At 58.7% G+C, this 23956-nt stretch overlaps 4 protein-coding genes across 4 annotated transcripts; 2 read left to right on the plus strand and 2 right to left on the minus strand.

The window, feature by feature from the left end:
• Nucleotides 1–7084: 7084 nt before the first annotated feature.
• Nucleotides 7085–7615, plus strand: PLICBS_001313 (uncharacterized protein; the record flags this gene model as incomplete). The annotated part of the gene is made up of 1 exon (XM_018317626.2): nt 7085–7615. The coding sequence occupies one exon, from the start codon at nt 7085–7087 to the stop codon at nt 7613–7615; it is 531 nt and encodes a 176-aa protein (XP_018183151.2).
• An 821-nt stretch (nt 7616–8436) lies between these two features.
• Nucleotides 8437–9610, minus strand: PLICBS_001314 (E2-like enzyme; the record flags this gene model as incomplete). The annotated part of the gene is made up of 3 exons (XM_018317625.1): nt 8437–8490; nt 8561–9029; nt 9090–9610. 3 exons carry the CDS (start codon nt 9608–9610, stop codon nt 8437–8439), a joined length of 1044 nt encoding a protein of 347 aa, XP_018183150.1.
• Nucleotides 9611–10232: 622 nt separating this feature from the next.
• On the minus strand, nt 10233–11333 carry PLICBS_001315 (RNA-splicing factor; the record flags this gene model as incomplete). Its single annotated transcript, XM_018317624.1, has 2 exons — nt 10233–10671; nt 10747–11333. The coding sequence occupies 2 exons, from the start codon at nt 11331–11333 to the stop codon at nt 10233–10235; spliced, it is 1026 nt and encodes a 341-aa protein (XP_018183149.1).
• A 2965-nt stretch (nt 11334–14298) lies between these two features.
• On the plus strand, nt 14299–23912 carry PLICBS_001316 (uncharacterized protein; the record flags this gene model as incomplete). The annotated part of the gene is made up of 4 exons (XM_065599796.1): nt 14299–14760; nt 14822–19316; nt 20949–21381; nt 21446–23912. The coding sequence occupies 4 exons, from the start codon at nt 14299–14301 to the stop codon at nt 23910–23912; spliced, it is 7857 nt and encodes a 2618-aa protein (XP_065455868.1).
• Nucleotides 23913–23956: the final 44 nt, after the last annotated feature.

A 23956-nucleotide genomic window follows, 5' to 3' on the forward strand; every position in this document is an offset into this window, starting at 1 on the left:
CGGGAAGGACGAAGAAACAGGTCTTGGGCTCTTCGGATGGATGGCGATGCGGCGTGACGGCCCAGCAGGTGGACAGGCAACGAAGACTGTCGCCGCCAAGGACAGTGGCGTCACTTCTCCTCCTCGACCCTGTCCAACAGCGTTTCCGTCCTGCGGCCACCCTCGCACCGCCAAGCACGAACCATCACCACGAGGTGCAAAGTACTGTCCGTCACGCACTTTGTATCTTTCTTGTACCCCAAGTTCCTCGCTTTTAGCCTGTCCGTCCCCCCGTTGCCGGGCGGCCATCGTGCAACCCCTCGCCCTATGACAGTCGGCGGCAAGGTCATGTTGCACCACATCGGATGCTTGCTGATCAACTCTATTTTCTGACCCTGCCAATGCATCACCCGTTTGCCTGCATCATCGTGACGGGTCGGCCCCCGTTGGTCCGCCCCTCCCCAGGCTTCTACGCCTCTGAAGCTTGGCTTCTCGCTGTGATCGGGCAAAGTCTTGGCTCGGCGGGCTGCACAGCGTTCTCTCTGGTCTTTGGGCGCCCTGTCCCTGCTTGTTTTCCGAACCCTTCCGAGCCTTCTAGAAAATCATCCCCCGCAGTGACCAAGCCGTGTCGCCGTGTGCCGCGTCTTCCAGAACCACTCACATCGCACGGCATGCGCAGGGTTGGAGCAACTGTGCCCAGATTTGCCACTGTACGAGCCTTGGTGAGACTGCAGGATCCTCATTGCACGGAGAAGCAAAGCAGCTGAGTCGTGAGCGTATGGCTCGTGTAGCCGGCCGGCTTCAGGCGGGCAACGGCCCAGTTGGCTCATCAGGAACGAGCTTCGAACTCAGCTCTGTAGAAGGATCGCTATGTGTGCGTGGTACGACGAAAGTGGCATCCTGTCGCGGAGCCCGTCGCGATCCCCGCTGCTGACGTTGGGACTGGCGCAGCTCATGCAATGTCTCCAAAGTATGCGAGGGGGACGCCTATGCACGGGATATGGGGATACGCAAGCAATCCCGTCTGGTGACGCGAGTTGTCGGACTGGTCTTGCGCCTCGCCAAACGCCTCGTCACATCCTGCCAATGCTCTGAACGAAACACTCCACAGAAGCTTTGACGCGACTTTGATCTCTCTCAAGACTTGCAGGCGTCGTAGAATGTGATCAGGCTGCTCTCTACTAAGCCCAGGTATGACTGCAGCTTGTCCTCTCCTACCAGCTGGATGTGATGCCTGGTTGCCCCATTATGCACGATGTTTCTCGACCACTGAAATGCTCAACTCGACGGCCAGTTCTCGAGCAGGCTTCGAGGAGTGTTATGCAACTGCAATTGCTATCGCTTCCAGGTTCAAATTACATCTCATTCCCATTTTAGTGGTTCGTAAAATTGGCAGCTTGGAGACCGATCTTGTTCCTCACGTTGCGAAACGGCAATTATTTCTAGATTGCACCCTGAGCATCACCCAAACAGGCTTGATGTCCTGATAAGGTATTATGTACTTAATTCCCTCACAGATTTGCCACTTTCGCACAAGCTGTGATGAGAACGCTCATCGAGCTCTGCGCGCGGGCGCGCTTTTGGGATATTGCTTGGGAGCTTTGAAAAGCTCGAGTCCTCGGCCCGACGGAACAGGTCGGCCGCCGCCGACTTGCTTATCACCGGACTTGGCCTTGTCAAGCCTCAAATCTCGCACTCGCGTCACAAGGGAGCAGGTGACAGCCGCCAGCTGGCTTGTGACAGCAGCCTCCGACACTTGCCAGCAGGCCGAACAGGCCTCAACTCGCCATGCAAGCCCGGAAGAGTCCCGGGTCAAGCGCCGGTGGCTGCAGACGGCACAACCTGACGCCGCCCGAGGTGCCGCGCAGAAACGTCCCCGAAGGCTGCTCAGCTGGCACCGAGACCCTGCATGCACCCCAATCGGGAGACATGCATCCCAAAGAAGCAATTCGCTCGTCCAAACAGGACGCAGCCAGCCCGGCATGACATGGCCAGTCGTTTCGATGTTTGCTGCTGGCCTCGGTCTGAGTGTCACTGGCTCTCTGGAACTCGTTCTTCGGCTGTCACGTTGCATCATTGCATCATTGCATGGGCTGCAAAACTGCTCAATTACTTTTGGGGGCCGCTCGCTTCACATACTGCGCGGTCAAGGAGCAGGGGAGTGAGCGGTTTCCCAGGTCTAATGCCATTGGGATTGATCCATGGACCAAAGATCTAAGTCACTCTACGAGGTAACAAAATGTACACTGCTTCAATGAGAGCTGCCAAAACTGCTCCTGCTCTAGTCATTGCGGTCGCCTTACTATCGATCCAAGGTCAATACATGTAGCCAAGCTCTTTAGCATTTTGAACCGCCAACCCGAATGATCAAACCGTCGTCTATCCATGCTTTCCCGCTAGTCAAATACTTCATGTCAGGGTGCGTGGCCGGACGGCACTTCTGCCTGACTAAATCAGCCCCAGATGCGATGACTTTGCGTTCTACGGTCCTTGTGACGTTTGACTGCGCCATCATAGTTAGTCGGATGGTTCGAATGGGCATGGGAAGGGGGGGGGGGGGGGGGGGGGGGGGATGAATACATGATTGCACCAGAAAATAGCAGAATCATATTGGCAACTGATCCTCACGCAAGCATGTCTTTGAAGGGTATAGACGCCACCCTTGCCCCGTAGCGCATCAATAGATTCTTTGGTGAGCGCCTCGTTGACCGAATATTCATCGTTTCGTGGACCGCACTCCATCTTAGACGCGGTCCATGTGGCTTCATGTCGCTTGTCCAATATCGAGCTGGCGATGAACTCTGCGGTGCCGTTGCGGATCACAGTACTTCTCTCGGGTGGTGCTAGGTCGTCCCTAGATCCAGTGCCGCTGCCCTGTTCAGGGTGAACAGCAACAAGTCCAGCCGCCTAGAAGATAATGCGCGCGTCAGTCTTCTTGCGGTTCACATGGGTGTAGGTCACCATCAGCCATACCATACAGGCGAAAAGGCAAACAACATAGCTGATAGCGAAGAGCTTCATGGCAGATTCAAGCGGGCAATCAAGACCGCTTCTTCGACCTCAAGCGAATCGGTAAGGACCTGCCGTTTTCCCGACTGGCCAATTGCGCACTATATGTCTGACGCTTGACAGCCCATTATTCCTCGAAAGGCTGGGTCATTACGCGTTTCTGACAATTCCGATCCAGAAAATACCACATTCTCGTCGAGCAGGTGTCTTTTGCTGGCCCGTTATCCGTAGGGTTGACCCGTGCAGGTTTGAAAACTTGCTACATCTGAGGAACCGCGGCTATACTGATACGCGCCGTCTCGCCAGTTATGTAAAGTGTTGGTCTATGGATATTCCCGCCAACCACGGCCCAAGCTTGCTGCTAATGACGCGGGTGCCAGTTGAAACAGACGTCGCCAACACTCTGGACGAACACTACTTCCCTGAGCCGCGTGGCCGGCCATGGCCTGTTGGAGGCGGATGTACGTGCGTCGTAGCCCGTACTTTGGGACGTATATCACACTTCACTGACTTCCCCCCTTAGAGACCACGCGCAGACGTGCTTGGCTGAGCAGCAGTGATTCAGTCAAGCACCAGGCACTGCTCAGCCTGCAGGCAGTCATTGCTTTTCCCAAAGCGGCGATCTGAAGGCGAGGGCAAGACGACGTGCAGCCACTAATGCAGGTCTCGAAGGTCAGCCGCAGGCGCTGGCTGTGAGAAAGCAGCTGAGGCTTGAGCCCTCATGCATTGCGCAGAACATCATCGAGGTTGGCGTCCGTTTGCTTCGCTCCTTAGGTTGGCCGGCTGGGCCATGCGGGAAGCTTCCCGGCCGTCCCGTCCCGCCCCATGCCTGTCGCCATTGCTGTTGCGTCGCCATCCCGCCGTCCCACCCACCAACTTGGGGATGCCTGCCATCCTGCTGGCTACCCGAGGTACGTGGCCATGTCGTCGGATGGCTGACGGGTGCCGTCTCGCTGGCCAATAAGCAGCGCAATACTCTGACTCGCATGCGGAACTCGCAGTTCAGGTTCATCATGGGTCATGAGTCGGCGCCTGAGTATCGGACGTGGCAGCGGATTGGGAAGGCGTGGCCTTCCTCCTGGCGCCTCAGGTTGGGCTTTACCGCGTCCGAAAGGGACGGGATGCCAGGGCCTGAACGGGGCTACAAATCCCCTTGGAGGTACCCGGTACGAAGGGCGGCGGCCGGTGGCCCCCAAATTCGCCCAGCGCCGCGCTCCCACGGCTGTGTTGCGGATGGCGCAGCCGGTCATTGGGTGGAAGCGGCCCTTTCAGCGCGCGTCAGACAGCGGCCGACCGGGAGTACGGGTCCCATCCATCCCTGAACGGGCGGAGTACCTGCTACCTTTTGGGCCAGACGCGCTAACCGAGCTGGACCCTGACTGAACCCTTCGTGCTGCCCGCCCGCCTGCTGGCTTTCCTCGGCGGGCCTCTGTTCAAATGACGACGGTACCCGTGTCTCGCTCCGTGCCTCGATTTCCTTCTCCACATTCTCCAATACCACGACACCGCATCTTCGACCGCCAGTGCATGCCAGCCTGCGAGCCCAACGACGACTCTCGCAAGGGTCGATTTCTGCCCGTCATCGGCTCACGACCACCCCCCGGCGCCACGGCGATTGGAGGAACTGTCTTTACCGCTCTCAACCTCGTGGGCCGCCGAGCCAAGATCCAGGTGAAGACCGACCCCGGCTGCCACGACTGTGCGCCGATTTCCGACGAGAGCGAATTCACGCCACCCGCCCGTGCGTCGAAACGAAACCTAGCGAGGCCGGCCAATACAGCCTCTTCTGAGCCCCCAGCTGTGCGGTCACATACATGCACATGCTCGCGCGCGCCTCCCTGCCGACCTGCGTGTATACCGCCTCGCCGTCACGGACGCCTGGTGCAACCGTATTGCGCCGGCAAAGGACGTCGCACAACTGCATGCTTGCTGCCCAGCAAGCCAGCTGAACCCTCCGCGGGCCATCGCTCGTCAGTTGTCCCGCCGCGCCCTGCTGCGGCTTGACCCAGCGCGCATAGGCCCTCGATCCCCGGCCTCTTCACCACTTAGCCGCGAGCCCTCTTTCTTCATTTCTCCGCCGCGATCGATACCCGACTCGACGACTTGGCGCCGCTATAAGCCAACGCCACCACTCGAAAGCCAAATACCGGTGGAGGAGATGCGACATCAGGAAAGCGGTGGAAAGAGACAGCGAGACTATTTTGCCTGCATGCAAAGTCCACCCCTCGAACTTGTCGTCTGCCAGTCAGTGACTTCAAGCGCCTGACCTGAAGTCTTGAGACGGCGTTATCCCCAACTAGACACCATACTCGCCATCTCATATCTGCTGTCCTACCGCGCCACTCGATCTGCGTGATCCGCCGCCAGTTCATGTGCCCTCCCATTCGGGAGAGGACATAGACTCGCTCCGGACTGCCACATTCAACCCGCGGACGGCATGGTCTCAGATAGCTTCCTGCCGTCAGGTGTGGTCGGCAACACCCTTGCGCCTACATCGCCCAATCGCCAAGAGACAACACTCAGCTTTGCTGCCAATAGCAGCTGGGATCACTCGGTTTTCGGCCATGTCGGCGGGAAGCAGCGGTCCACCAACAGCAGCGCCATGCCCGCCGGCTCGCCGACTGCGGGCACCATCCCTAAGACTCGTGTTGAATCATCGACTTCGCCGTGTCTAGACAGAGGGCTTTCACCAATGAACGCCCCCGCCCGGTCATGTCCAGAGAGCAATCCCGCACCCGCTGCGACAACAAGTACCACAACCCAGCAATCCGCTCCCGACGGAGCATCTGCGTCCCATCCTCGCGCCCCCACCGACTTGGGCCACGGGACTGCCTCGTTGCAAGGCCAGTTCAGCGGCGCAGACAGCGAAACATCGCATAACCCCAGCTTCGGTTACTCGAATACAAGCTCCTTCGATACTGCTAGAGCGAAGAGCTCCTTGCATACGCTGGCGTCTTTAGGCCTGGGCCTCAACCTCGAAGGCTTACACGACAACTCTACCCCCCCTTATCCTGGTCACTCAGGAAGCATATCGCCCTGGCAACCCTTGGTGCACTCGGCACCCAGTGGTGGGACCGGGCTCTCGCCGCTTTCACCTCCTTTGCCTCCATTACAACGGTCCGTCTCGGCCGACGCCACTGCACCCCAGCACGAGCTGCTCGGCGCTATTCAACTGCTCCGACAGCAGCTTTCATTCCTCGTCCAGGCTTGGATGGCGGACCGGGAGCGCCTGGAGCCTCAGAAGCAGCAAGCCGATGCAGACCTAGTGCGTCTACAAACGGCAATGGACAATGCTCGGGAGCAATGGTCCAATGAGAAAGGTGCTATGGAGCAACAGTTGGATTCCCTCCGCGCGCAGGTTCTTGTCCTGCAGGAAGAGAATGCAGCATTCAGATCGGGCCAGTCAGGCCGCGATCCCGCGAACAGTAATTTCGCTCAGGTCGTTGGGCAGTCTCAAAATATTGTGGACAGTGCCACAGGGAACTCAACGTCATCATCTGATCCCTCGGCTTCTATCTTGTCGCCAAACCCATCTGTTCAGAGCGGCAGCTCGAGAGCCGACGTCTTGTTGCTACCCCCTGGCCTCGATGGAGCTTCAAGAAGGCCTCACTTTGCAGCCCAGGGTAGTGCTCGCACATCTCCGACTGGACATCCCGCACCTTTGCAGGTCGCAGCACTCGATCCCCGGGTTCTGCCGCAGAAAGCTGCCGATAAGGACTTCCTTGCGCCACCTTCCGATGAGGACAAACATCTCACCATCATCGACGTCCACGAGATCGACCCCAAACTCGAGGGCATACCCATCAAAGCGAACGCGCTGAAGCGCGCCACGTTTTCACCACCAAGGAGCCAACCCCAGCTGAACCCTCTGGCCCGTAGGCCAGGTCAGGGCCGCGAGGCACCACCTAGGAGGCGCGATTCACGCACTAGACGGTGGTCTCCACATAGCCTTTCCATCGATCGAGGTAGGACATCTCGGTTGAATCGCACCTCCGCCAGAGACCAAACCATGCAAGTCTTGGCCGCCGAAGAGTCACGGCGTTTGACAATGCACGCCGGCCACACACCTAATCACTCTTTGTCCCTGCTCCCGACTATGACAGCGACAGGGGGTCGTTCAACCACTGAGCAGAGTCGTGTCGGAACACCATCCGCGGAGTCTGGTGTAGCAGAGCAGACCGACGACGCCAGCACTGCTCCCCCTATCGATGATCCGGGCTTGACAGAAATTCGCGGCGAACCTGTCATCGACACTGAGAGCTACGAGCCCACTACCGAGGGTCATTTACAGCCTAGTGACGATGTCCCTCTTAAGGGGCCTCTCATGTTGAAGAATCTGCCGGCACAGGACGACATATTTTTCGAGCAACTAAACAAGAAGTTGGAATCTCTCAGCCGCGGACAAGACGCCTTGCCGAGTGTTCTTCAATCAGAGGACGAGGATTTGGACGCGCCTTCTGGACCGTCAGGGGCTCCTGGCCCACCGGAGCAGAGGCATGCGCAGGTATCCCAGACCGGCGGGTTTGATGGAGACGACGAAACGGAGGATGGCCAGAACCTCGAGCCCGAAGTACCTTTGAGATTCAAGAGCACCAGCAACTTTGGCAAGCCATTTGGCTCTTCATGAGAGCCACGGCAGTGGTCGGATTAGATTGAGCGGGAGCGGAGCGGGAGCGGAGCGGACCATAGCGTGGTCGACTTCCCAGCACGGGACCTCCTTCTTTCTTCCCTTTGTCCATTGACTATACTTCTTGTCCAGGGAGAGCAAGGCCGGCAGTCGCGGGAGAGCAATATCAAGCCCCGCGTCTGCCAAGCCTTCGCCCTCGCCCTGGCTCTTGTTCTTTTGTTCCCCCCTTGCATCATCAGACATTGGCATATCTGGGAGGAGCCCTCATGCATTAGATACGAAGCGACGCTTGATACCACGTCTTGGAATACAAGAAAGCATTTTCTATGGATCGCTGCTGTGCGCGCCTCTGTGTCAGGGTCAGCTTCGCTGTGTGATAGATCAATGACCGTTGCTGTCGTTGCTATCGCTGCTGTCGAGTTAATCCCCGCCACATGCCCTTCTCACATGATGCTCGAACAAATCCGCACTCATAGTCTACCGCATTGACGATGAGCGTACAACGATTGCATCAACATGACAGCCTCAGCCCTCGTTCACGGATTCCAAAGACGTTACACAGGTTCTCCCGAAGGCTCCTGCGGTACAATATCTTGAAAGATTGCTGTAATAGAGCTCACACTACGGCCATGCGCCTACAACTCGCTAGAGCCGTTCTAACATTCTGTAACCTACTCATCTATCATGGAGCAAAGTCTGGACGTGCAGATCCGCACTCTGGAAAATACAAAAGACTCCCCCAAACGCCGGCGACCGCTGCATTCAAGACGTGGACGGAGAAAAGAGAGGCGCCTCCGCTGCCTCGGCGCTGCCGGCCAGGCTTATACGCCCATCGTGAAGTCGTGTTCGATGCCGGGTGTGACGCTCGCCATGAACTGTAAAGCACGCGTCAGCAGCTGCAGAATGAATGACAGATGGATGATGAGGGGAGCGGCAGAGACACACCTTTAGGAAGACGACCAGATACTGGTCCACGCGGATGGCCACCTCCTGCTCCTCAGCGTCGATGCCCTGCACCTCCTCCCACTCGTCCTTATCGGCGGCTTCTTGGGCGCTCTTGACGTCCAGCTTGCCCAGCTCATCGACGAGGCCTTCCATACCAGGGTCCGTGCCGACCGTCTTGCCGGCGCGGAGCTTCTCGCGGCGGATGCGAAGGGCAGCGTCGGCACGATCGAGTAGCGTCTTCATAACGGAGGCATGCTTGCAAGGGTGCACGCTAGCCATCTTAATGTTGTTGGCGAAGAAGGGGAAGTCCTCGAGCGTCACCGTCTTGTCCTTATAGTCGCCCACGATGTCGTCCATCATGCTCTGCGGGGGGAGCGGCTGGCCGTTAGGCAGGTAACCCGACAGATACAGGCGCGGAGTTCGGTAGTACGGCGTGTACATGATGTAGAGCGTATACGTTCGGCGGCCACTGAATAAAGCGTATTAGCACAACTGTCTTTTCCGGGGGGTGGGTTGCAAGAGGACTTACCTGGTACTGGAATCGGACCCGACGTCGCGGATAATGGCCTCGTCGTCGTCTTCATCTTCCATGTCCGGAATGTCGTCATCCAAGTCCGTAGATTCTGTCACGTTACCCGCATCGTCCACCGTTCGGACGTCCCTTGCTTTCAACGGCTGCGAGCTCGCCAGGCCACCGGTCCTCAGCCACCCATCGTCATCGGCGGCTCCCTCGGCGCCCTTGAAATCGTCGCCGTCGTTAACCAGCGCTTCTTCATGCCCAGCGTCGCCAGCAAAGTCGTCGTTCAAGCGGCGATGGCATGGCACATTCCGGGTGACGAGGTATTGCTTGCCTGGAGGAAGGTAGCTGACGCGGCGGCTCTCGTCGTCGGCGTCGCCCCACGACCAGGTCGGGAACTTGTACACGAGGTAGTCGCCCGCCGCGAGAAACTCCTCTGGCGTGATCTGGCCGGTGGTTCGGAAGGTTGAGGTGTGCGTCACCGGCGTGTACCGGTCGCGAAGCGTGTTGACTGTCGACTTGATGTAGTTCATGACGACGACGGGACCGGCACTTGCTTGAGGCCAGGCTCGTCGGGAGCTGTGAGGGTGTGTCTCGGCTTGTCAGAGCAGGCGCGTCTAAAGCCGAAGGTGAGAAAAATACAGGGCCAAGAATATGGGCGGACAGAGCGATGGCGGAGTCAAACTGAAAAGCAGATTTGCGACGTGACTCTGTGTCGGGCCGCCTGGTGACAAAGGTGAATGACGAGCTGCCAGGCACCAGAGGCGACAGTCGAGGCGATCACATGGTGGGGAGGGTGGGGGCTTTGAGCGCGGTGATTGGCGTCCGTGCCACCTGCGGATGGCGGGGTCGACGGCACTGGTCTCGCGCGGAAGGGGGGGGGGGGGGCTTGGGGGGGGGGTCCCCGAAAGTGGCGACCGGCACAGGCGGACCCTCCAGTGACGGATGGCTTGGAGTGATATCACACTAATAATGGGGTCGAGATCACCCACGTACAGTTATACAAACAATGCGCACACCCAGGCGGTCGGTGTCTGGCCAAAACTGCGAGGCAAGAGAAAGCCTTGCCAACATCAACGCTTCGTTGTAGTATGTACTATGGTATCAATTCCTTGTTTGCCAAGGCACCGTGTCTCCCACCATGGAATGAAGCTTTCAAGCCTCGTCCTGATCCTCTTCGTCGCTAACCTCCTCACCGGCGTCTATGGCCTCTTGTCTCCTCTTTGCCGCGCGCTCTCGTTTCCTCTCGAGTAGCTTTTTGAGCCTCTTTGCACCGTTGAATACCCCGTTGGTGCCTGCCCCGCATGCGGCACACGTCGGGTCCCGCCGGTATCTCTTGAGGGCACAGCCCTCGCAGAAGTAGTGACCACATCGCGTTACCACCGGTTCCTTGTACGCGTCCTTGCAGATGATGCATACGAAGGGTATGTTCTCGAGCATCGCCTCGTCGTCGTCGTCGTCGTCCTTGGCCTTGTCGCGGTTGGCGTTGGCCACCACTGTCCCTCCCAGGTTCTTCTTGCCCTTCGTCACATTCTCCCATTCCTTGTCGAGCTGCCAGCCTTGCTTGTAATCTTCTCTGCTGTGGAGGAACTTGCTGTTTGAGGCGTTCGTGTCAGTGACGGCTCTAAAGAACATGCAGTGAGGGTAGTGAGATTCGTGCAAGACATACCAATTGTCACCGAACCCGCAGAAGCCGGTTTGTTTGTAGTCCTTACACACATCCGGTGCAAAGTCCGTGACGGTGATGGTTCGAATGTTGGTCGGCGCCTTGATGGGGCCTACTTTTCTCTGCGGTGCGTCTGGATTCTTCTGTATGAAGGATGTTTGGTTCGCAAGGCCCTTGTAGGTGCCGTCAGGCTGTTGCTCCCCTTTGGCCAAAGCCCGCGTCGAGCCAAGCAAGTTCTTGGCCGACATGGCATCCTTGGCTTCGTCGTCGAACCAGTTGCTCTGTTTGGTCGCATCGTTTGCGCTCGTAATCGGGGCGCTTCGGTCTGCCGTGAACTTGGTCGCCACCAGGTCCCTGTCGCTGCCGGTACCGCCTTTCGATGTGACGGTGACTACCGCGTTCTTCCTGCGCCGCTTCACTCGTTGGCCAGCTTCGTCCTCGGAGGACGAGTAGTTGTCGCTGTCGCTGTCGCTTGCGGCGGGAGGTGGCGTTGCTGGCCGTTTCCTCAGGTTGGCCTTGCCTTTCGCGCCCCTTTTCTTGAAGACCGCCACAGGGGCAGCCTCTTCCTGTGGCACATCTGCGTCCGCCATGGCTGTGCTGCAGTCTATCGAGAGAACGATGGTGATGTTTACGGCGTTGGTTGACGCAAGGCTGTTTGACGGCCTGGGGATGTTGAAGCTGCGGCAGATGATATGAGTGGGGCGAAGGCTTCTGGAAGGATGACTAATGGGTGGATCCAGCAGCTTCGACAAGCATTGCGGCCTCGTGCATGCATAATATGGTGGTGGTGTGGGTCTTCTGGACGTGACGCGCCAACGCTTGGATGACAAACAAACAACGTGCAACTTGTCCAGCTCTGGATGCTCTGGTCACGAGCTTCACCTGGTGTGTTTCCTGTCAGTGTAATTCGTGCAGCGTCAACTGGCCAAGCAAGTCGTAATATTTTGTGATTGAAATCATGGCTATACTTTCCGTCGTTCGGTTCGCGACCCGTGATTCCCTCTTTTCACGTGACATTCCTTCCCAAATGCGAATCACATTGTTCCCGATTTGTGCAAGCAGTTTATTTCCCATGTGCCTTGTCTCTGCCGAAGCGCCAAGTCGACATCATTACCAGTGTCCCTTCCCTTGCTTCGTCTTGCTCGTCTCGTCCATGTACTCGCACTGCACTGCATCGGAGCGGCGCGTCGAGACATGCAACTGAGACTTCATCGTGCTGTTTCATTATGCCGACGACAGAAGACAGGGGATCAAGTGCCGGAGGCAACTCCAGACGCGCTGTCGACTGAAAACAGTGTTTTTGGGTCCCAGCGGCCAAGTTCGAGGAGCAGGAGGAGTACCTGCTATTATCTCAGCTCCTGCGCGCCATGGCGAAGGACTCGGTGCGTCGAGTGCATGAACAACAGTGGCCGGCGGTTTCATGTGATTGGCTTGTGGACCCTGGCTATACTTGTGCTCCCCTTGACGGAAATGAAAGGATGCTTACTTTTACTTTGCCCGGATCACTGCGTGCCAAAGTTTACACAACGTCGCGCTGGAGCCTGTGGCTCGTAGGTAGAGCACGGCGCACTGGCTCCAGGCTTGGCTCGGGTTGAGTGTCTGGTCACTGACCACGGCGTCGCCTGCGGGCCGTCGGCACAGCCAGACTCGCCCCCCATCGGCCGTGCATATAGTATAATGTGCTGCCCGCTGCAATCATGCGTCCAACGGCGCGGGGGCGGTCCATGGCCGCGGATAGACATCACCAGATGGTGGAGTGCGGCGCACATTACCATGCTCGTATCGAGCCACCAGGCGGTGGTGATGATGTGCAGATAGGACATCTCATTTCTGGGATCAGCAAAAGGGCACGCAAAAAGGGCACTTCAGACAGTGCGCGGGCCCGGGTTCGGGCCAGGGACGGCCAAGCCACGGCCCCGGCGTTGGTTGGTTGTGCCCCTCATATGCCAATAACAATCACGACTCGCAGTGCCGAGTCACGATCTCAGCGTTGGCGAGACCTTTGGGCCGCCGCCGCCGCCGTGGCTTCGGCCATGGAAAGCTCGGCGGCATCACGGGACGCACTCGACGGGCAGATGGCACGCGACACCCAAGTGCAAAAGTATGTAGTAGTAGCGCTCATATTCGTGTCGTACGTAGCAGAACTTTGCGGCGGATTGCAGCGCCCTTTGATGAACGGTGGAGCGCGAGGCCGTCGTCGTTCACCGGCCGTGTTGAACGCTCCACCGAGGACCAGGGCCGCATGTCAAACCCATCAAGGGGTGAATGGGCCGTGGTCAAAATGTCCAAAATTTCCGTCATTCCTGCCTCCCTCCTTTGCGTTCACGCCGCTACTTCTCGCCCGGCCATTTTCTCCTTCGACCAACGAGGCCCAGCACGTCTCGACTCTCGCGCTGCTGGCCGTCCTTTCCTTTGGGTTCCCAAGTTACCTTGCCTTAATTCGTCCCGCGCCTCGCACCCGCTGGGCTGCAGCCACCGACCGACTCGCCCTCTGCAGCCACGCGCGCGCCTGCGCCTTGTTCTGTGTGTCGTTTTTTTTTTTCTTGCGCTGCTCTTTTAATACTACTAGTTGCCTCGCTCGACGTGTCTCGCCGCCGCCGACGACAAGTTCCAGGTTGAAAGCTCGCAAGCCGCATACCTGCGATTGGAGGTGACGGCCTCCACGACGGCCCCCTTTGGCGGTTGTGTCACGCACTCGTGTCTCGAGTCCGCCGAGGCCAGGCCAGGCCAGGCCCCGATCCTTCTCGCATCTCCTGTGTCTCTTCAGCACCCTGTCCTTGCGCTCTTAATCAGGCACCCGCACCGCATCTCAGGTACAAAGCTGCGTGTCCCGGATCTGCGGTAATAACATAGCGCGCGTCTTGGGTCGGCAGCCACCAAACAAAACAGCCTTTGCCTTGGTCGGGCTATTTTTTTCCTCAACGGCCACCACCATCGCTGCCGCCAATCGGGACCTGGCACACCGTGGCTGCATGGCTGCCAATGGTCAACAAATCGGCCGTCGCGTTTTCTAGGTCGATCATTCCAATCCAAGCAGCGTGTCGACGCCCGCCTCCCTCAGACATCCCGCCAACCACTCCCTGCGCTGCGCCCGCGGCCCGCCTTTTCTCCCTCCGCGAAACACGCCCGCTCATCGACGGCGCGATCTAGGCACCTTCGTTTCCTTCGCGATTTTAGCTGAACTCTTTCTTTTCCTGGTTGGTTCTTTTTCGCCCGCGTCGCCAGCAGCGGTTCCTCTCCTTCGCGCTGCGGTGGACACGACTTTTAGTAATTATTCACCTGTCCTGCACGAGGGCCCGCGCTCCCTCAGGTCGGCGGCTCGTCTTCCTGCGTCCCCCTGCAGCCGCTCCCAGGGCCCCACGCAAGGGGTGCAACCGATCGCTCATCCGCCTACTCGACCTCGGGAACGCGACGTAGTCGACACCTCCACCGCCGTCACCCTCCCGATTCATCGCCTGCTCTCACCGACCGCCGGCGTGCTGCACCTACAGCTGGGAGTTTGTTGCCCTCGTGGCCACTGCAGACGGTCTTTCCTGTGACACCTTGTTCGTCAGGATGACTTCGTCGCTGGCCTCGGAGGAGCGCCCTACGCTCCCCGCTCCGGGGGAGGCAGCTGGGGACCCTTTCGTCGCCAACACACCTGGCGCTCCTCACCACCGATTCTCCAGCTTCGACCACGAGCTCTTTGCTTCTGGGCCCGGGTCGTCTCCGACGCAGGCGAAACGCGCACTCGAGGCTCATCTCGCCGAGACGGACCGCCGCCTTGACGAGGCGGGCAAGCTAGGCACAGCTCTTGTCTCCCAGCGTAAGGCGCTGGCAGAGCGCCTGCAAGAGGTAGAGAAGCTGCAGAAGGAAGGCGAGCTTGGCCCAGATCTTCGCAAAAAGCTTGTCGAGATCGAACGCGAGTTCAATGACCTGGCACGGGAGTCGGCCCGGGTCTTTCTGCCCAAGCAGAGGATCCCTAGCAATGAGGCCAACCCAGGCTCTCCGTTTGTGCCGGAGGCGCGCAGCGGCAGAGTGAGCTTTGCCCTGTTCGGCTCTCTGGCAACCCCAGGCCTTGCTAACGTTTCACCTACAGCGCTCTGTCAGCCCTTCCAAGTTCGAGAGCCACGCGACTGGCTCGCCGACGAAGCTCAGTGTCCCGAACCGCAAGCTCAGAAATCAACCCTCAAACCGCGTACACGATATAGAGTTTGCCGCAGAGATTAGCACCTCGCTCATCGCTCAAGTCCGCAGCCTGCAGACATTGCTGTCAGAGCGCGAGGAGGAGGTCAAGACTCTGCAGACAGACAGGACCAAGCTGGAGATCGAATCCGAGAGCCTGCAGCAGCGCCTCAAGACTCTGGACGAGAGCGAGCACCGCTACAAAGAAGAGAACTGGAACTTGGAGACACGTCTGCAAGAATACTCGTCACTGCAACGAGAGGCAGCTGATCGCGAAAAGAAGCTGACACAAGCTTTGGGCTTGTCCAACGCTGAGAAGAATACCGCCCAGAAAGAGCTCGACGAGGTTAAGTTGTCTCACGCCAAACTGGCTGAGGAGCACGCGGCCACCGTCAAGCATCATGACATAGAACTCGGCACGGCGAAGCGCAGCATGGTCATGGCTGAGGGCGAGCGCTCCGCCATGCAGCGCAAGATTGACGACCTGACGAGCCAGAACCAGGAGCTCGCCAAGGCCTTCTCCCTTCAACGAGGAAGGGCCACGGAGCGTGAGCCTGCTTCAGGTTTGAGCGATGAGGAGTTCGATACCGCCGCCGATAACATCACCCCCGAGCACTCGCCTCCTCCATCGCCCATCAAGGGCACTCCGAGACACGCCATGCTTGAGACGGAGACTATTAAAACCTCGCTGCAGCACGCGCAACGAACGATACAGAACCAGCGGAGCCAACTGCATCGCGAGAAGACTGAAAAGCTTGAACTGCGTCGCATCATCCAGGATCTCCGCGATGATCTTGAGAAGGCGCGCAATGATTCCGGCAGCGCCGCTACATCAAGGAGGAGTCGCAAGGTGGACTCCAAGGAGTTCAAGAAGTCAAACCGCCTTCTCGGCAGCTTCCGGTCCAGCCGTCAAGAAATTGTCGTGGACGACCCTGAATGGGAGGACAACCCGGAAGTGTCTCCTGGCAGGTCATCGGCGTCGACAATTCCAAGCCAAGGCCAGCTTGCCACCAGTCGCACGGACACGAGCGATCAATTCGAGACGGCCAATGAAGCGAGTGAATCGGCTTTTGAGACTGCGAATGAACGGGCTACCGAAACCGAGGAGTTCCAGACCGGGAACGAAGGGTTCTCGGACAGCGATGACGATGCGGCAACCGAGACAGAAAGCCCAAGCAGAGGGTTCGGCCGGATGAGACAGCCGCCGAGCTTGCCGGCCGGCCTCGCTCGTCATACCAACCGCAATTCGTTCCATAGCACAGCATCGACGTCGGCCGACGAGGATGATGTCGCGGAACTGCGGACCCCGACAACGAGACTCTCGTCACAAAGAAGCCGCGTCCGTTTGACCCATGGATCTCTCTCTCGAAGCTCAAGGCAGACTAGCGAGGAGCCCAATCTGCAGAGCAGCCCTGCAAGCTTCGCTAGCATTGGTGCTGCTCAAGCTGGCCAAAGCCTTTTCGCGGAGCTGCAAGACTACGGGGGCAGCGACGATGACTCTCTTATCGGGACACCTATGACTCGCCGCAGTGTTCGATCAGGTACACCGGGCTCCGTTCGGCGCACGCTGTCGCCAGCGCCGGCCGTGCCCGAGCTTCCGAGAGTCATCATGGTGGACAGCGGTGTCATGACAGACCCTGTCCGAATCACCAGCGAGGTCTACACGGAGGCATTACAGCGTCCCGTGTCCGTTCAGTCTGTCGTCAACGCGCCGCCCGGTCAGACGTCTGGGGTCTGGGGCACCAATCGTGGCCTGGACGCCGACGTTTCCAGACCGTTGTCTACCCTTTCTTACAGCGACGCGGGCGCGCAATACGAACACGACATTGCCGAAAAGCTTGCGCAGTTCCCCGTGCCCCCTACGTCGCCGCCGCAAATCCCGCCGACTCCGCCTGCCCTTGGGCTCTCCATGATTCGGTCCGAGGCCGTCGAGCCGCGAGAGGAGCCTGTTGTGCTCCCTACTCCGCCGTCTCTTCGCATGTCGTCGCTTGCGATGCAGCAAGTTGAGCCTGTGGCTGAGCCCGAGGTTCCAGCGCCAGTCCTTTCCCTCTCAAGTATCGTTGCTCAAGGACTGTACCCCGTGATGGAACCTGTGTCTCCACCTCCTGCGCTGACAATGGCGCCAATGCTCACGGAGGTTGTAGAGCCGGTTGCTGCTCCGCCGCCTTCCCTTACTTTCTCGACAATCACCGCTGAAGCTGTCGAACCCAAGGCCGAACCGGAACCCTTGGCGCTCCCGCTCCCTCCAGTACCACAGCCACCCGTTCTCAGCATATCCTCAATCATGGCAGAGAATGTTCAGCCCATCAGCGAGCCAGAGGTTGTCATCAGAGCGCCACCTCTCACCTTGTCATCCATCCATGCAGAGGAGCTTCAGCCGCGGGAAGAGCCCATTGTCGACCCCATCCAGGCGCCCCTTTCTTTCTCGGGCATCGCGACACAGCATGTTGAACCAGTGTCTGAGCCGCAGCCCTCGCCTCCAGCCTTGACGTTGTCCTCAATCGTCGCAGAGCACATGCATCCGGTTATGGAGCCACCCCCGGTGCCGCCAGCCCTGGCTCTCTCCGCCATATCTGCCGAGTACGTCGAGCCGGTGAGCACCCCGCCGACACTACCAGCCTTGCCTAGCTTTGGCTTTTCTGGCATCGAGTCGGTTGAGACACGTCCCATGTCGCCACGCAGCCCCCGCAGGGACGGCTTTATTCTTCCTCGAGATGAGGCTTGTCACTTCACCGAGACCGGGATGCCAAAGACACCTCCTAGCGCCAAGATGCATAGGGCTACTGGCGGGCGCAGCAACAGGAATGACTCTCCTCTCATTGCCGAAGACGAGACGCGTCAGTCGCCCAGGGAGGTGCCTGAAGTTAGTACCACGCCTGAGTCTCAACGGCCATTTAAGGAAATTTCGAGCAATTCAGCCCTCCGACCCTCGCGAAAGCCGCCTGTTACTACTAGCGATCAGGGTGCTCAAACAGCCTTGACGGCTGGAGCCATAGACAAGCTGCTCATGGACGGCACACGGGAGGCAAACAGACATGTCAAGCAGGCGTCTGTCGATTCCGTGCCAAGCCCAGATACAACTGGGACAGTCAGGGTATATCGGTCACAGGAAAGCTTCGACAGCGTTGGTCGCGGGAACGCAATCGACGATGTGGCTTTCGAGGCGGTGCCACCATTCAGACCTGGCAGTGCTGCCAGCGGCAAGGGATCGATTCAAGGAGCACCGCCACTGCCATCCAACCACCGACAAGTCATTGATGCTGCGCGTTCAGGCTCCTCGCGCGGCCAACCTGGCGCAATGGGACCACCGCTGTTCCCCGCGTCAGCCATGAAGCAGCGGCCACATACCCCTAGCATGCAAAGGCCACCGTCAGCGACCTCCGGCCGCGGCACCCCGACTCCGCGCGTGATTCATGCCGGCTCTGTCGCAGGACAAGCCGGTCTCCAGTCGCCCACGAGGCTCACAGCACGATCCAGGCAATCCTCTGTATCCTCCTTCGCTTCTGAGCTCGACACGCGATTCAACATGAGACCTGGTGAGATGGGCATGGGCCCGACAGGGTTCAGCCCGAACACGGATCCTCGCATGATCCAAGCCATCACGCAAACCATGATCGGCGAGTTCCTGTGGAAGTACACACGGAAGACTATCCGCGGCGAGATGTCCGAGAACCGGCACAGGCGGTACTTCTGGGTCCATCCGTACACCCGGACGCTGAACTGGAGCGATCGGGACCCGTCCACTGCCGGTCGCACGGAACTCAGGGCCAAGAGCGTTCCTATCGAGGCGGTGAGGGTCGTGACCGACGACAACCCCATGCCCCCTGGCTTGCACCGAAAGAGCCTGATCATTATTTCTCCCGGCCGGACCATCAAGTTCACGTGCACAACGGGCCAGCGACACGAGACGTGGTTCAACGCGCTCTCCTATCTGCTGCTCCGGACCGACCAACAGGATCAGCCCGAGGTCGACGAGGCCGTGGACAACATCACTCGTGAAGATGTCGATGAGTTCAATCCTCAGAGTGGCCAGCGGCGGGCGGTTGGCAACCGCCCTCGCGCGCCTCCTTCGCTCTCTTCGTACAATTCGCGTGGATCGCGCAACGAGTCGCCCGCGCTTGGTGTTTCCATGAACATCCCGACTTTGACTCCGTCGACACAGAGGCAATCAACGACATCAGGGAAGACGTCCACGGGGACTCTAAGCAAATTGAGCGGCTACTGGAAAACTGGCGGCCCTCGCCTGTCCGATACCATCTCCAGTCTGCGTGGCCGAGGTCCTACCAATCAGAACACGGGCATATACGAGGCCAGCGAGGTTCATGACAGCGCGGAGGATCTTCGAGAGATGATTGAGAGGCAGGACAGGGAAGCCCATCGTCTCGAGAACGTCCGAGCTTGCTGTGATGGTAAGTTGACAACTGCGGGCCTTTCAAAAGAAGCGGTTCGACGGGCTGACTTGGGCACAGGCAAACATGATGTCGGAACCTTGCATCATGCATCAAAGAGGGGTCGAGGACATCCCTCCCACTCTCACCCAGCTTCCGCTGCAAGCACGCCGATGGCATCGACTCGTTCTCGTGCGTAACGTAGTTCCGCAATGAAGTGCCAGCCTGGCACCAACCGTTTCATTCCCCACACTCGCTAAAACCTATTTCGCCCCTCGGCTATTGACGACCTGTATAAACTCACGGAAGTTTGACGACGCTTGACGATTCTGCCTCTTCACTGTCCGACAAAACCTTTCCTTGTCGCCCGACGGGCGCTTAATCAATCTACACCGACCGTGTACCATCGCTTGGGATCTTCCCATATCTTCTCCTAGGATCTCCTCATCTTTGTCGTTTGACCCCCAAGCACGAAGCAGTTTGACTCTTACTATTCTCTCGGAGTCCCTTCAGCACCGTCCAGGTTTTCCCTTTTCAGGACGGCAAAACACCCAATACGGCGTTTGGAGGAGACATATTGCTCAGCCGGCGCAACAGAGCGAGACAGACTGTCGATGAATGTACAGAGTGGTTTTCTTGACCGCATATTCAAGTAGCGACGGAGCAGATTGCATTGATGACTGTATGAGCTTTGTTTGAAACGACGTGAGTGATTCTTTGTTACGGGTTAGATGGTGTATCTCCGGCGGACTTGTCGCGAGGACCCAAGCGGCACACTTGTCCTTCTCCAGCCAATTAGCGGAGGACGCCCATTGCCCTGAGCGTACATGCTAGAGATCCGCCGCCGGATTTGTGGGCAATGCGCGATGCGCATGATGCAAGCGAGCGGGCGCGGAATGGCGCATCCTGGGGGCATATTTTACGCATGGTAGGTTATGAGGCTCAGGGGACTCTCTCTCACTGGATGGAGCCCAGAGTCTGGGGCGTTGACAGCTGCAGCCATGTTCTTCGGCGCAGGCAGTCGATTTGTTGGGCCTTGAATGTGCCGCGACGGAGCCCCGCAGCGGGTAAACCCCGCTAGCCGGCACTAGCTGGCCAGCGGCCTCGAAGCTGGAGAGCATGGCTTTGTATGGCTTGCATGCAGTTGCTGGGGACCGCTGCAGCTGTCCAGCCGCTCCGGCGAGCCTCCGCTGGCCCATCACATGACGTATTGCCAGCACGCGGTCCCGCTGCGGCTGCCCCTGCCACTGCCGCCACCGCCGCCTTCGCCGCCGCCGCCGCCTAGGCCCGTGAGTCGCGGCACGCCTGCTGTCCTTTGTGCACTTCGGTGATTGCCCACGTCACGCTGGTCATGCCTTGATTTCCTTCTTGCGCGCGGCCAGTCCCCCAAGACATCGGATGCCTGCTACGGCTTTCCCACCCCAGTGATTTTTGCTTTCTTTCTCCGTTTGGTTGCCTTGCTCATTTCTTTGTCCGCTGTTGCATGCCGCCGCTTCCGCCGGCAGCTTGTTGCCGCTGAGCAGACAGCTTGCCAGGTGGCACCCGCCCGCACGAAACACCGACCGACGACTCGAACACACCGTACGGGCGAGCTTGTTCCGCCCTCGACGATGGGTAGCTGGACGTCGTTGCTGGTTGCGTACCTTCTCGGAGGCGTAACCTTCATCCCGCTCCTCGTCATTGCCGTGCTCGTCCATGGCTACCACACGTTTCCCGTCCGCAATGACCTGAGCACGCGCGACAACGAGGATGGCATCGTCCAGCCCGGCGACGACACCGCGCTCCTCGAGGATGCGAAGGCGGCGGCGTCTGCCGACGAGTCGAAGGCGCGAGCGAAACAAGACCTGGACGTGGCCGCTGGGTACTTTGCCGTATGCCGCGAGTATACGCCGATGGGGATCAATGCGAAGCCCATAGAGCGGTCCACGCCGCTAGGCTCGACGACTGTGGCACCTCCCAGTCCAAGCGTCTATCAGACCATGTACAGGAGCATCTTTGACCGGAAGCCTGTGGCTGGTCCACTGGACAATAATGGCCTGAGCCAAAGACCTAAAAAGGCCGGCAACGTCTTCTACGTGGTGCTGCGGTAGGCATCCTCGCCCGACGGCGCCGTCTTCCTCAACTCGTTGCGCGTTCTAATTCAAGTCTAGGCACGGCCACCTCATGCTCTTCGATGACGAGGAGCAGCTTGAAGTTCGTCATGTCATATCGCTGGCGCATCACGACATAAGCATATACTCTGGCGGCGACACGACCCCGGAGGGGGAGCTGTTCATCAAGCGCAACGCCTTGTGTCTGTCCCGGAAACGAGACAAATCGGAGCAGACGGCGGACGGCCAGGTGTCGAAGCCCTTCTACCTCTTTTCTGAGAATTGCTCCGCCAAGGAAGACTTCTACTTCGCGCTGCTCAAGAACCAGGAGCAAACGTTTGGCTTTGATACGTCGGCGCCAACCCCGAAGCATTTTGATGTCAAGCACATCATCTCGCTGGTCCAGCGGCTCCACTCGTCCGAGGACCATGTCCACTCACGGTGGCTCAACGCGATGCTGGGGAGGATTTTCTTAGCGGTGTACAAGACGCGCGATCTCGAGAACTTCATCCGTGAAAAGATAACGAAGAAGATATCCCGCGTCAAGCGGCCTTCGTTCCTCACGAACATCACCATTCAGAACATCGACACCGGAGAAGCAGCCCCTTACTTCTCGAACCTCAAGCTGAAAGACTTGACCGTTGAAGGAGAGTGTGTTGTGGAGGCAGACGTCAGATACAGCGGCAACTTCAGGATCGAAGTGGCTGCCACGGCCAAGATAGACCTGGGAACCAGGTTCAAGGCTCGAGAGGTGAACCTCGTGCTGGCAGTGGTGTTGCGTCGCGTCGAGGGCCACGTCCTCTTCAAGGTCAAAGCTCCGCCCAGCAACCGAGTGTGGCTCTCCTTTCAGACAATGCCAAAGATGGAAATGGCAATCGAGCCGATTGTGAGCTCCAGGCAGATCACATATACCGTTATTCTTCGCCAGATCGAGAACCGCATCAAGGAGGTTTTCGCCGAGACCTTGGTCCAACCATTCTGGGACGATGTTCCTTTCTTCAAGACGGAGCATAAGACTTGGAGGGGTGGAATATTTGAAGGCGACGACGCTGTTGAATCGTCCACGGTCGCAGAAGTCGCTCCTGAACAGGTCGTGGACGCTGTCCTTACGGATCGTCCTGAAGAGGGTACCGAAACGAGTGACGAGCCACGACCTTTGGAGAAGAGCCATAGTCTTCCGGTTATCGACGCAGCGCCCGAGAAAACTGGTCTCTTCGGCAGGAAGCTGGGCAAGAACACCAACAGCAGCTCTACGTCTGTTGTTTCGACGGGGGTGGATCCCAAAGCATCAAGCTCGACGGTCGCGGACTCGAAGGCAGCAAACGCTAGCCCCTTGCGATCGCCGACTATTGTCAAGAACTCGACTGATCCAATCGTCGGTACCGAGACGGCACATGCAGATCTTTTTAAACCATCCTCCTCGCCTCCAGACCACGCCACGAACTACATGGCCGCGTTGCAGTCACGATCGCAGGATGCCTCGCCGATGGCTACACCCGTCGGATCACCTCCTAAGACTGGACCCTCTGCACTAGCTTCCAATCAGTCTGTTGCATCCTCTACCGAGGACGGCGACGGGGAGCAAGACGCTGAGGCCGACGAAGATCCAGTGCCCTCCGGCCGCCGCAATACCGCTTCTTCCGCTGGATCAATAACCCATGACGCTACGGGATCAAGCTCGCCTACTCCGTCAACCAGCAGCTCCTTCAAGAGTCAGGCTGGCTCGTTGGGACGCAGCTTCTTCATGCGCCGCGAGAACACGAACAACACGAGCAACACGACCTTGACCGAATCATCCAACGGTGACTTGAAACGAAACACCCTGGCTGCTGTCACTAATGCGGCGGCGCAAGCGAGGCAGTGGGGTTGGAACGCACTTCAACGGCGGCAAGAGGCTAAGAGAAATGGTGAGAAGCCTCCGCAGGTCGATCTGAGCCAGCCAATGGGTCGCGGCCAGCCCCTTCCACCGCCTGGCTTTCCCCTCCCTGGGCCAACGAATGGAAGAATGAACTTGGGGCCAACGACGTCCCTCAAGCGCAAACCTGTATCGGAACACGCGGGCACTGAAGCCCCTCATGAAGATAAAGAGTCCGCGCCCCGCTCCATTCAACCGCCTCAGCTGCCGCAGCGGCGAAGACGCGGTGCAAGCCAGGATCAGGTCGAGGAGGCGGACTCTGGACAGAACATGCTTGTTGTCGCTGCCCCAGATGATTCCCAGCCCAGTACGCCAGTCACCGAGGAACAAGTGGACGTCGATGCGGCCTTTGCCGGCCACCAAGCCGCACCTCCAGAGCCAGCGAACGCGCTGCCAGTCGTCACGCAGCCCTCGGCCGTTGAGACTGAATCGGACGTGCCAGACACTACAACTCCCCCGATCAAGGAGTCTGCACCCAGCCCCATCATGGCCCTGCCCGCCGCGTCTGCCATCATCGACGACGATGACGATTACTCAGGCTGGCTGGACGAGGAGTTGGAGGAGGATGTTGTTGAGCCGTTGCCGGCGAGACCTGTAGGCGAAGCTGTGTAGAGGAGAATATGTACATTTGGGGGACGGGTTATATTCATGGCGTT

Source organism: Purpureocillium lilacinum (assembly GCF_023168085.1).
Source record: "Purpureocillium lilacinum CBS 284.36 DNA, scaffold_1, whole genome shotgun sequence".
NCBI lineage: Eukaryota > Fungi > Ascomycota > Sordariomycetes > Hypocreales > Ophiocordycipitaceae > Purpureocillium > Purpureocillium lilacinum.